At 35.3% G+C, this 14,508-nt stretch overlaps 1 protein-coding gene and 1 long non-coding RNA gene across 10 annotated transcripts in view; one reads left to right on the plus strand and one right to left on the minus strand.

The window, feature by feature from the left end:
- Positions 1 to 5,303, plus strand: part of LOC127862065 (uncharacterized) — a 486,885-nt gene extending 481,582 nt beyond the window's left edge. The window contains exon 3 of the long non-coding RNA XR_008040411.1: positions 5,233 to 5,303. This is a non-coding gene — a long non-coding RNA (uncharacterized LOC127862065). The remainder of the gene's footprint in view (positions 1 to 5,232) is intronic.
- Positions 1 to 14,508, minus strand: part of LOC127862021 (rho-associated protein kinase 2-like) — a 461,134-nt gene that overhangs the window by 226,565 nt on the left and 220,061 nt on the right. For 3 of the 9 annotated variants that reach the window (XM_052400942.1, XM_052400941.1, XM_052400940.1), the window contains exon 35: positions 10,133 to 11,189. The exons of 4 other annotated variants lie outside the window; for them this stretch is intronic. In XM_052400942.1, coding sequence (XP_052256902.1) covers positions 11,084 to 11,189 — 106 coding nt within the window. In that variant the 3' untranslated portion in view covers positions 10,133 to 11,083. 2 more of the 9 variants (XR_008040403.1, XR_008040406.1) reach the window with 2 other exon arrangements.

Genomic DNA, 14,508 nt, shown 5'->3' on the forward strand with positions numbered 1-14,508 from the left:
TTATGTTGTATTGACGGAAAGGTGAGTTCTATTCTCAGTTTTAAATTCACTACGATAGGGAGATGGTCGCTACCAAACCAATTGTCGAGTACATTGAAGTCGCTTATTGCTTGTAATTTAGCTGACGTAAGGGCTAGATCGATCGCGCTGTCAGTATGGTCGGCGCGGTCGGACAGTCTCGTGACCTGTGACCTTTTAATATTTAAAAAAAAGTATGATCCTATTCGATTTAAATTATTCCTTTCTTCCCTTTATTTGCTTACACTGATCCACTTAGAGCTTATTGTTGTTAGAGCACTTTCCCCGAAGTAGGACTTCAGAGGATAGACCCTGACTTAAGATTGAGTTTGTTAAGAGATTTGCTAAGATACTAAGATACTAAGTTGGAAAACACTTGTAAGATAAAAATTAGTTAAGCTAATCCAATTACCCGATTAACGCAAGAAACACGTCCGTACGCCACGAGATTAACGATCCGAATGATGATACCTGATGCGGTCAGTGATGATCTTTGATCAGTGCTTATCTTTACCTGGATGCTAAGAATAGCAGTGCACTCAGCCTGCTACACTTCAGAATCAGGGGACTGGCTAATTGTTGACCTCTCCCATAAGAACTAATCAACCAAAACATCTGGGTATACACGTGAAAGACTAATGCTAGACCACCGGGCTCTAAGTTGAAAGTGTTAGTCCACTAATTGAAAGATTGGGGTTAGTGAATTACTAATCTGCCAGACCTGTTTAATATAGCAACTGTTAGTTTTATCATGGAGGTGAGTTTAATGTTCTAAGTTGAAATTTCACCAAGTAAAAGTGGCTTAGTCTTATTTTTCTCTAAATGAAAATTTTGAATTATTAGTTAAGTGATTACTAAGGCAAAGTGAATTAGTATTTTTTTCTCTAAGTGAAAACATTGAGTTAGTGATTACTACTGCTACTTCTACTACTACTTCTACTACTACTACTACTACTACTACTACTACTACTACTACTACTACTACTACTACTACTACTACTACTACTATTACTACTACTACTACTACTACTACTACTACTATTACTACTACTACTCCTTCTACACTAACTACTTCTACAAATAGAAGTAGTAGTAGTACCAGTAGTAGTTGAAATAGTAGTAGTAGTAGTAGTAGCAGTAGAAGCAGAAGTAGCAGTAGCAGTAGTAATAGTAGTAGTAGTAGTAGTAGTAGTAGTAGTAGTAGTAGTAGTAGCAGCAGTAGTAGTAGTAGTAGTAGTAGTAGTAGTAGTAGTAGTAGTAGTAGCAGCAGTAGTAGTAGTAGTAGTAGTAGTAGTAGTAGTAGTAGTAGTAGTAGTCGTAGTAGTAGTAGTAGTAGTAGTAGTAGTAGTAGTAGTAGTAGTAGTAGTAGTAGTAGTAGTTGTTGTTGTTGTTGTTGTTGTTGTTGTATTGAAATAATTGAAATTAAATATAAAATATATATATTGTCGTTATTATTTCAATTTATCAGTATGTTGTAGGAACACGGATACCACACAGATCCTTCTAAACACGTTTACCACACAGATCATATTACTGTAAGAATATCTGTCTTGAACTTTGTTTCGTAAATATATAACAGATACCTGAAAATAAATGCAAAATTATATATTGTAAGCTCCGCCCATAAAGTGCATTGCTAAATTTCACCAGAGGCAGAGGTGATGTTTGTGTGGCAAAATAAAAAAATGTCCCCACAGGGCCACACTGATCCTACCTTTTTCTAACCGTTCAAACGCGCGGTGGCACTTTACTAAAAAATACTTATTTGTTTTATAAAATCATGATACATATAGAAAACTCTCATGAATGAGCGGGCTCTCCACTTTATCCCATTAAAAATGGTGAAATATTTAAAAAGTAATCCTTAAAAATCTTACCTGCGTCGCGCTTTTGTTGATATTTTACTCCCCACACAGATCTTAAAAAGTCACCGTGATTTCACTTCGTGTGTTTTCAAACACGCGGTTTCACTTTTTGGAAAAAATACTTACTTAATTTTTCGCAAACTTAACAAAGTTGTGTATTTTGACAATGACCGGGCACTCGTCTTTGTTTTTTTGTAAATGGTTTTGAATTAATGAAGAAATGATCAAAAACGTTACCTGAAGCGATGTTTTGTTGACTACCGATTGTCACACACATAGCCGATAGTCACGTGGTACAAGCACCTTGTTAATGATCCTTTAAATTATTATTTCAATAATTAGTGCAGCAGCAATCGTACAATGAGTAAAATAGCAAAAGCCCCTTTAAAGCCGGTGCAGTCAATGGGGTGGATGTTTGGGAACATGCCCTTGCAGAAAGTTTGTTACCATGTGGATGAGTAGCTTAATGTATGTGTGCCCGTAACTCAGATTTAATGTAAGAACAAATGTTCCAAGCAAGTACCATCACGATTAGGCAAATATACAAGTATTACTTGTAAGAATGCCCACAAGGTTATTATTCGATGTTATGGAGTGAACTAGTTTTTTACCTCATTTTACCAAGTTTCGAATTTGTTTGAGATAACATTGGGATAAATGCTTTGACCAAGCTCTTTGAAGAGAGAGAAAACCTATGGGCCATTGAGTTTTCGCAAGGTAATGTTGAAAACGCATGAAACACGATACAGGACGAAAGACGGACAAAGGCAACCACGGATGCTCATCAATGTATTATAACTCAGTTTTTAATTTATTATTTATGCCCCCTTCGAAGAAAAGGGTGTATATTGTTTTGCACATGTCGGTCGGTCCGTCCGTCCGTGGGTCCGTCCACCAGATGGTTTCCGGATGATAACTCAAGAACGCATAGGCCTAGGATCATGAAACTTCATATGTTCATTGATCATGACTGGCAGATGACCCCTATCGATTTTCAGGTCACTAGGTCAAAGGTCAAGGTCACAGTGACTCGAAATAGTTACATAATTTCCGGATGATAACTCAAGAATGCTTAGGCCTAGGATCATAACACTTCATAGGTACATTGATCATGACTGGCAGATGACCCCTATTGATTTTCAGGTCACTAGGTCAAAGGTCAAGGTCACAGTGACTCGAAATAGTAAAATGGTTTCCGGATGATAACTCAAGAATGCTTACGCCTAAGATCATGAAACTTCATAGGTACATTGATCATGACTGGCAAATGACCCCTATTGATATTCAGGTCACTAGGTCAAAGGTCAAGGTCACAGTGACTTGAAACAGTAAAATGGTTTCCTGATGATTACTCAAGAATAATTAGGCCAAGGATCATGAAACTTCATAGGTACTTTGATCATGACTGGCAGATGACCCCTATTGATTTTCAAGTCACTAGGTCAAAGGTCAAGGTCACAGTGACAAAAAACGTATTCACACAATGGCTGCCACTACAACTGACAGCCCATATAAGGGGCATGCATGTTTTACAAACAGCCCTTGTTAACCTTAACTTTATTACCGTTTTTAACCCCATACAGATCTTTCTGTTAAGATAAATGTTCTTACAAAGTTTCATTTTATTGTTAGGCTTCTGGTGGCCAAACACTTGTAGCGTTTTCAATTAAGCCATTTACTGAAAAAAATTGTCTCTCCACATGGTGCCGTGCATTCAACAGTGGAAAACTATTTTGAGATGATATGCATGTTTTGACAAAGTTTTATGTTATTTGGGAAAGAACGTGGCTGACTTGTTTTATATTTACTATCTTTTTGTAGCCATATAATGAAAACTTCTAAGCACTATGTTGGAAGTACTTTTCAGAAATGCGAAACCGTTCTAAATTTTTGTAAAAATATCATGAAGACAAATTTCATGTTTTTCCAGATTACTGAAATGAAAGACAAACGAAACCCCTCGCTAGATATCAGCGACAAATAGATGATGGGCGCAAATGTTTACCTAAATTTCCTTAGCACAAAAAATACAATAAGCAGCATAATTTTGCTAATATTCAGGTAAAAGTTATGGGCCTTGGTCTGTGATCTCGCTTGATGATCATGAAGCCACGTGAGAAGTTTCAGATTGATATTTGACGTTGTTACAAAGATATGAACTTGTTGCATGCAAATTTTAACATTTTTATTTCCGATTGCACATAAATCTTAACCTGATTTTTATAAGTAAAAATAGGGACGCTTTGATACATGTTTTTTTACCTTTGACCTTGATGGATGATCTTGACTTTCACCTTTCACCACTCAAAATGTGAAGCTCCATGATATACACATGCATGCCAAATATCTCGTTGCATTGTGAAGGACATAGAAGTTATGAGCATTTTTCGAAACCTATACGCGAAACCCAAACGCAAAGTGTGACGGAAGGACGGACGGTCCGATCACTATATACCCTCCTTCAGGGGCATAAAAATAGGGACATAATCCTGCTTAAATGCGATCAAAGTAATGGTCTTGGTATGTTCACAAAGATATTGAGCACATATGAATCGTTTTATTTCAATAGATAGTAAATATAGAGCAATTGAGTAGAAATGTTTGAATACCCGTAGTGGTAACAGTGATATGGAAAAGTTGCACATTTACCGTAACCAAATTTCAACTTACAAAAAGGGGAATAATTCTGCTAAATTGCAGGTCAGACTTATAAAACTTGGTCGGTTACCACACACAATGACCCCGAACATTGTGAAATTTCAATTGAATACCTATAGCAGAAGCAGTGCTGTGAATATGGAGCATTTTAAATTTGCCACAGACTTACATAGATGCCAACATTTGGGCGAGCAGTATAGAAAGAACTTTTTGGTAAATTGTTAAGCTAAAAACTCAATATATGCATGTTGAGTTCACAATAATTTTAACTTGATAGCAGCTTAAGGAATCAGAAAGGAAACAACACATTGTGTAAGGTTTCATAGTATTTTAATTGGGCAAATATACATGCTAATTAACATTGCCTAGCCTCCTAGGCTGGAATTACATAATTATTCTATAGTATAATAATATGTTAAAATGATTACAAAATAACTGTACATAACAATTTGTCAGTGACAAAACAGCACTCTTCTATACTCACAAACAAAGGTTTATGCTAACAACAGGAGTCCAAATATGTAAAAAAAACACTAATGTACAAAAGGTGTGGTTACATGGAATAGTACAATATAACGTGCCATAATGGTTAAATCTGAGAGAATACATTCAATACTTTAGCTTGTGGGTTAGTTTAGCACTAAAAGTAAATCCAAATATAGGAGTTTTAGTAACAAAAGAACAATAACAGGTCAAAAACACATGGCCAGGAAACAAAACAAAATTATAAGGATTAATAACATTTAACAAATTTTATCAAATGAAATGTTAAACAAAACAAAAAATCGCATATGCCAGTGCACCTATTCTACAAAAATTGCTGATCTTTAAGATTACAGATGAATTAATCCATTTATGCCGAGCTTCTAGAAAAAAGGACTTGGCAAACAGCGTAGACCGCAGACTACATGTACACTGTTTGCTTAAAGGAATTTCTGTAAGAAATATTCTAAATATAGAAATAAATATACTAGACATCCCTAATTTTGAAAATAAATTGATCCAATTTAGAAGGACGAGAGAGTCCACTAGGCATAAATGGGGCTTGACTTGAACGAAACAAAACAAACACATGATAACACAATTGTGTGGTTGTATCACAGCCTAATGTCATACAGATCTACCCTGGGAGCTTTCTTCCAGCTTCATTGAACATGCTAGTATCTATAGCAACCTAAACAAAAGATTGCCAAGCAATATGGTCCCCTACCGGTGAAATTCCACCATTGTCAGTATTTATTTATTTTGTTGCCATAGCAACCAGAATTATTGACCTAGGAACAAAATGAAATGATGTGCATAATCTCCATATTGCCATCTATCCATGTTTCAAGTTTCATGAAGAAATATGAAGAACTTTTAATGTTATCGCAGGATCCAGAAAAGTGTGACAGACAGACTGACAGACAGACAGAGCGCAAACCACAAGTCCCCTCCGGTTTCACTGGTAGGGGACATAAAGCACATGTGGATTGATTCAATGCAATCAATTTGTAAAATAAAACACTGAACATGTTTTTATCACAATCATTAATAAACACTGACCTGTGTTCAATTTTGAAATATACATTTTGACAGTTCATGTGTCGTGATTAAAAAATCCATGTGAACACTTTACCGTGAATGCTAGTTACTTTCTTTACTTAATCAAATCCTATTTCACTACACGTTTGCGTAATATTAAGGAAGAACTTAAGTTGCAACCGCAGATGCATATTTGACACGTGTCATGAGAATATTGGTCTTATGCCATATATGGCCAGCAATTACGCAGGCTGATCTGGGGCTACAATGGCCACATAAAGCATTAGACCCATTTTTACCTGATATGGCTCCTTTGATATACTAATATGGGGTAATACAACTTACATATTAACTTAATAGTGCCAACTTGATAAGCTTTTCTTGTTTTAACCCTTTCCTTGTCAGAAGCAAAGTGAAAATGCCTATTGCAAACAGCATAAAACCAGAACAGCCTGCGAGTAACTCGCAGTCTGTTGAGGTTGTATGCTGTTTGCTGCTCATCAGTATCTAAGGGTTTGAAGTGAATTCTTCAAAACTTGGATCTAGTAAGAAAGGCCTTTAATAAAATGTAACTTTCTGAGGGACTACAAATGCGTAAAGATAGGGATCTAAGAGGTAACGGGTTAAAAGTATCTGTGAATGTGTTTTTTCTGTTTTCTACTGCCATACACAGACAAAAGAAGGGTTCTTAATGTGTGAGGTAAAGTTTCAACAACAAGTGTCATAGTGCACAAGAACTTTCACAGAGACAGATGTCTATAAATATAACAAATCTACCCAACAAGTATAATCTACCAATGAGTAAATATTACTTACTTAAATCATTGAACTACAACTCTATACATACAAGACCTAGTGTTATACACATAGATGATAATAAAATAATATTTACATGATGCTTACAAAATATATTTGTTCCTTGTCAGTATATACAAGCAGAAGTATGTACATGATTGATAAACATATCGATAACAGCACAAACTCATGTACACGTTATAAAGAATCACTTTCAAGCGATGCTTGGAAGAGATGGTCCACACAGGCCATTATAAAGCACTATGCTGATTAGAAAATAAAAAGGAATCGAATACCGATACAAATGAATAACTGAACATAAATGTAGTACTTTCAGTTGCCTCAATTTGGCCTTGTTTTGGCAAACCCGAGATTTATGCATGTGCAAATAGTGTTATCCAAAATTAGCCTGTGCAGTCAGCACAGGCTTATCGACTGCACAGGCTAATCAGGTCAGACACTTTCTGTTTAAACTGGATTTTCTTTTATAAAAATCCTAGTCAGACAAGAGTGTATTCCCTGATTAGCCAGTGAGTACTTAATACATAGAGAGGCTAATTTTTATATTAACATAATATTGATTTTCTTTCATCCTTTGGTAATTTTTTTTGTAAAAAGCAGCCTGTGTTGCATTGACTTATATCAGAAGTACACATTTCAGATGTCAAAATTCATAAGAAATTTAAGAAACATGAGAATATAACTAACAAATAACATAATGATATAGAGCAATATTCTAGCAAACTGTGTGAATATGAAAGACTTGCATTATACAAAACTCATACAAACACACTACTACTGTTCTACTGTACATAAACACAAATAAGTAACAAAATTGTTTGTACTAAACACAGTTCAGTGTTCTGGTAACATACATATTCATGTGTAGTACTATCTCATGGCATAGCAGTCCCCATCATAACATGTAAGTAAGTATTAACATTCACTGATATATGTGTCTTGTTCTGAGAAAACTGGGCATAATGCATGTGGGTAAAGTGTCCTCCCAGATTAGCCTGTGCAGTCTGCACAGGCTAATCAGGGATGACACTTTCCGCCTTAACATTTTTTTCAGTTAGGAGGAACTTCCTTGAAACTAAAAATACTATAAAAGTGGAAAGTGTCGTCCCTGATTAGCCTGTGCGAACTGCACAGGCTAATCTGGGACGACTCTTTATGCACATGCATTAAGCCCAATTTTCTCAGAACAAGACATATATGCGTACAATCAACAACCGATTGTAGAAGGCCATTATACAACTAGATAAGCCAATTGATATATATTCAACTAACATCTTGTTCTTAAATCAAAAGATTGTTTCATCAAAATTGCTACAGATTTATCAACATAACCTAAATGATTACCCTTTTCTAGGCTATTGACCACAGATTTAACTATGATTAGGATAGAGTATAATATATTTCCCACAAATATTCTGAAAAATCGCATACAGATTTTTAAGAACCTTGCTGCAATTGTGCGTAAACGTACAGCATGATTCTTGCAATATGATACAGGTCCTCTTTCACTCAGAATCAGCCTTCAAAGCTGTACCAAACAAACCTGCTGTATTTGCCTGACATTTCAGAACAGTCCGACTAACAGTTAACTGCTGTGGTTACGTAAGGTGAGAATATAACATCTGTTAAAATACAACTGGCATCAATCGAAAATGCCATATTACGTCAGCGTAGCTCCAGATGAGTCTGCGCAGGCTGATAAGGAGCTACCCTGCCAGCTTATGAACCCACAACACCTTGGGTAATTTTATATCGGACAGTGTGGCTTCTGACCAGACTGCGCAATTCCCCACGCAAAACTGGATCAACGCAGATTTTGATTGACAAATTACCCATTTTCACATAATGTGTCAGATACAGTTTTAGCTTTGTGGAATGTATTTAACAGCAGTTAAAGCCATATAAACAGAGGAGCAATGCAAACTATAATTTAAATGTCTTTACAAAAGATAACAAATATTTTATGATAAAGCAAAACAATAAGGTAGTTAGAGCAAATTGTAAATAGCAATATGTACTATAAAATGGTTACTCAAGAAATGGTAAGTGCATGTAATAATCTTTGAACAAGGTCAACAATATTAAATATAAAATTAAAAACATGACTGACCTACAGTCAAAATGCAACTTGAAGGCAATCATGTCAAAAAGCACATTTAAGGCCATGCCATACATCAACACCAATACAAAGAGTTGTGGAGTTAATGATTATCTTATTGAGATACAGCAGTTACAGACTGGTTCCTAAATGAAGCACCTGTTGAAATGTCTTAAGCAGAATCAATACAGCAAGAAAATTGAACACATCATAAATTTGCCCATGAATGTCAAAACTCAAGCCTTAACTCTTTCAGTGCTGGAACCGAATTGTAAAGGCATTTGCAAACAGTTTGGATCCAGATGAGACGCCACAGATCCAAACTGTTTGCTATTCTGATAGTAATCTTTGAAAAAAATCGAAGAAAATGCTAATTTTAGAAATTCAGCAGACAACATTTTAGCAGACGACAAATTTCCCAGCTTGCAAAGGGTTAAGAAATAACTCCAGACATGTCTCTGCATCCATAATACTGAGATGAGGAGTAATAAGGTCGCTCATTAGATCAGGAAACCTTGCATGACTTCATAGCGCAGGCTGGCCTAAAGCTACACTTGCCACATATGGCATATCAGGAAGCCTTGCATGACTTCATAGCGCAGGCTGGTCTGAAGCTGCGAAGGCGACATAAGGCATATCAGGAAACCTTGCATGACTTTATAGCGCAGACTGGTCTGAAGCTACACTGGCTGCACATGGCATTATGCACATTTTCACACTAAGCAATTCAATATGAACTTCTCAAGAAATGCCCATTGCAAGTAGGCCTGCATTCACAAACCCATTTTCAGACTTGTAAATCCACAACATACAGGGACTCATGGAATAATACTTGCACTTTCAAGTGTAAGGCTTGTCGAAATATCGCCTATGTTGTAAAACATTCATTCTTAAAAATGAGTCATGCTCTGTGAAAAAAGGGGTTTTATGCATGTGCAATTTCGTCCCAGATTAGCCTGTGCCGACTGAACAGGGGCATTACTTTCTGCCGAGAGTGTTAATGTTTAGAAGAGATTTCCTTTCAGGAAAAAAATCCATGAAGTCAAATGTGTAGTTAATGATAAACCTGTACGGATTGTCACCAGTTTTCCCAGAGAGTGCCATAATGTTCTACAGGATTTGGAATACAAAATCCATTCACCTTTAAGGTATGCAAGAAGTAAAACAATTTTTCACTTGAAATAATAAATATGATTGGCAAAAGGTTTGTTATGAAAACCCTGAAGTGTGGCCATCTTAAGTCTGGGAATAGATATGTGAACACAAAACCTGGAATGCGACAAAACTCTGTCTTTTTTTCAACAAGTAATTACACTGACTATATTCAGTTCTGAAGACTTATTCTGTCCTTTCCACATTATATCGCCACAACATATCTGTTACCACAGAAACAAAAAGACTACGTGAAATCACCAGGAAACCACAAAAACATCAGCACCACAAACTTGTCCCACCACCATGTTTTGTTACCATTACACAAGTTTAAGTCGAAAAGATTCCATGAGCCATGAATAATCTAATGTGACAGCAAATTATAATGCTGTATACTTCATACAGTTCTCCATGGTCATAACAGTAAATACTGCATGTACCACCATATTTGTGCAGGTGGGCTTTCCATATACCTTGTTAATATAATTATAATTAAGTTTTTTTTTTACAGGAAAAAAAACTTTGCACAATAAAACTGGCATTGCGGGACATACATTAACATGATTGCATGATATCTTATAACAGGAAAAACCATTACGTTTTATAATAGCAAATTAACAAAATATTATCCAATTGTATACAAACAAACATAACAGGTCTTCACTAGCGTAGAAAAATACTTATTGAGATATGTGTATATATATTTATATATATAAAGCAGACTGAATGGGCTTAGTGTCCTCTTTCGCATTCTTCTGAACGTCTGGAGCCCTGTTCAGTGGTAATCTCATGTGCAAGAGCACCAAAGTCAGTCCGAAAGTCAGTTGGCCCTCAAATTTGGATCCAAAGTTGCAAAGAATTGCGATCTGTGTGTGCACTCGAGTCCAAGGGTAAGTTTGAACGCATATATAGGTGCAACGTTGCGAAGAGTCACGATGCTCATGTGCAAAGGTCAGTTGGGTCGCATATTTGGGGGCAAAGTCGCAGAAGATCCTGATCTTACAGCTCGATTGGACGCACCGAACGAGGAGTATTGCTTCGTGTTTCGGTTGGACGTCCTGAAAACGGACATTGCACAAATATTTATTCATGACATGAGCTTTAGGAAGAGATTTTAAAGTCTGTATGAAAGAAAGCTTAAATAATGTTTTCAGTACAGTTGTGACATAATTAAACAGACACATTTTTTAAAGTAAATTGTTATAAAAGTGTTTAAAATATTATAAGAAACTATGAATGAAAAATAACTATTTTCTGTTTTGAGTTTGTTTGTTATTTCTTTAACAGCGCTGTTACTTAAGAGCAAAATTAATAGCAGATTCAATTGGAACATACAGCACATAAATCAAAGATATATGACATATTGTTTAAAAATATATATCAAATAAATATTAATTTATAAATAAAGGTTTTTTAAACTTATACACATACACATAGATGATAACTAAAAAATAAAAAGCGTTCATACAAAATAAACATATAAATGGATTATTTTGTGCACAATACATAATTTGAATCTAAAAGGCCGACAAGGTCGAAATCGCTCACCTGGGTTTGATAAATGAAGACTTGTAATATACAACAATTATAACTAAAGCAATCACAGCAGGTGATTTAATACTTACTGTGGTATCACTTATTTTCGAGGTCTAATTTTAGGGCTTTTCAGTTCCCATAATTTTGAAAATTTATGATCTGTGCCAATCTTTACCAAAATTAATATATTCAACTAGTTCTCATCACCATATTGTGTGTAGCATTCATATACTCGTATACATCTACATATCTAGTTCCAAAACGATGAAGTTGATATGAAATATTTAACTTAAATGTAACAAAAGACTGCACATTTCATAATATTGCAATCTGAGAAATCAAATAACAAACTAGTATTAATAATCAAAAGGCAATAACTCTCTGAAAATCATTGAACCTGTCCATATGCACATGCCCATCAAGCAGGTTTGGTATATACCAAGTTTCTTAAAATTCATGAGTGCATGTCCATAACACAACAAAATAGCAAATTAAGTTTCATCAAAGTAAGATCATTTGTTTTTGAGATCAAGAGTTGAAAAGAGAAATCCATTAGAAAAGAGCTGTCTAACAATAGCAGGACTGACCATTCTTACAGCTTTGATAGTTCTTGTTTTATTTGACATCTGATATAATAACCACAAGATATATTTGAAGTAGACTATCTGTAGTTGTTTTATATTACATGTAAATGTAAACCAAAACATTTATCAATTAAAACAAGAAATTTGACCATGTCTAGAAACTAGACATTTAACTATTACCAGGTAATTTAGGTCAATATAAAAAACTCTGAAGCATGGTCAAATAAAAAGTTGTGCAAGACCCCTGAAAAAATTGTTTAAAATTAACCGGTGTATAAAAAAAATTAACACTAGATGGCTCTGGGTGCCTCAACTAATAATAATGCGTAAAGCTCGTATGGCATGTTAGCATGATATAGTATGATTTAAGTTAAGATGGCAGTTAGTGAGCTTTTAAAAATGTTTTTTATATAGCTATGAGAAAAAAAAATTAACATTTTTTGTTTGTTTTTTTCAAAAGAAACATTTGAGGAAAAATAATGCTCAAATCAGATTTTTTCATCCAGTTTTTAAAGGTTTTTGCCATAGTTTTCTACATAATTAAAAGATTTGAAAAAAATTGTTGAATGACCATCGCAGAGGCATTTCTAAGTTTGGTTAAAATGCCAAAGGAGAGTAGCTTTAGTAAACTACTGATAATAGCTTCAGACAGTGACTGACCACAATAGCTCAACCTTAGCACTTCGTGTTCTGGCAAGCTCATAACATAAAATGAAAGTCTTTCACCAAAATCTAAATAATATTACACATACGTTGACACCGAAAAAGTAACCGTAAACAGAGAGCTGTCCACAAAAAGAAAATGTTAACAAAATGCAAGTTGCTGTGATTATGGACCATTCCTGTACTGGAAATATTTGGGTTACACTGACTGTAGAATCAATACCAGGTTGGTTTTGCTAGATTAATCCTTCTACTTTCTTATACTGAATACAATATCTTTGTTTAGCTTATATTCCACACATCATAAACATTTTTAGATTTTTAATAAGCAAGAACAAGCGAGTATCCAGGGCTTTTTTCCCTTTCTTTTGTGAAGTGGCGGCTGGCCCTAAAAAAAATTGACCAAGAGAGCCAAAGGCCCTAGATTGCTCACCTAAGAACCATAGGATCTACAACATTCCATACATTGTGATGTATGTATAACAAATGCACTTTCTGTACTTTCTGGAACGATTTTTGAACACTGCTGGGATATCATCACAACACATGTTTTGATAGTTTCATGCAAAAACCACGTGGACAAGTAATTCTTAAGTGTTAATAAGGTTTCACTAAAGCCATAGAAAACAAGAAACCGTCGAAGACGTGTGATGCTCCCCAAAGGTTTTTTTGGCACAATATTGCACTATACATTCAGATAAAAGGAAATGTCTTGAGGGGCATAACTTTGGACAAAATAATACGATGGATGGTTTAGCAACTTAAAAATTTCAAAGGGCCATAACTCTCTAAATAAATCATCTAACCAGAACCCACTAATAACATGCGCATCTCCTCAAGGTAGTTAAGCTTCCCATAAAGCTTCATTGTATTCCAGTCAGTAGTTGGGGAGAAATAGCCCGGACAAGAATTGCACTATATGTACTGTTTATAGAAAATTTCAAAGGGCCATAATTCTGTGAAAAATCATCCGACCATAACCGGCTGATAATATGCATATCTCCTGTTGGTAGTGAAGCTTCCCATAAAGTTTCATTGAATTCCCGGAATAAGTTGCTGAAAAATAGCTCGGACAAGAATTGCACTATATGTACTATGGAAAATTTCAAAGGGCCATAACTCTGTGAACAAGAAACCGTCGGAGACGGGTGAAGCTCCGGAAAAAAAAATGTTGTCACAATATTGCACTAAATATTCAGATAAAAGGAAACGTCTTGAGGGCACAGTAGTTGGGGGGACAAGAATATTCGTATATAAAATTTCAAAGGGCCATAACTCTGTGTAAAAATCATCCGACCAGAACCCGCTGATAATATGCACATCTCCTCTTGGTAGTGAAGCTTCCTATAAAGTTTCATTGAATTCCGGTCAATAGTTGCTGAGAAATAGCCGGGACAAGAATTGCACTATATGTACAGTTAATGGAAAAATTTTAAGGGCCATAACTCTGTGAAAAATCATCCGACCAGAACCCGCTGATAATATGCACATATCCTCTTGGTAGTGAAGCTTCCCATAAAGTTTCATTGAATTCCGGTCATTATTTGCTGAGAAATAGCCCGGACAAGAATTGCACTATATGTACAGTTAATGG

This window comes from Dreissena polymorpha, chromosome 16 (assembly GCF_020536995.1).
Source record: "Dreissena polymorpha isolate Duluth1 chromosome 16, UMN_Dpol_1.0, whole genome shotgun sequence".
NCBI classification, from domain to species: domain Eukaryota; kingdom Metazoa; phylum Mollusca; class Bivalvia; order Myida; family Dreissenidae; genus Dreissena; species Dreissena polymorpha.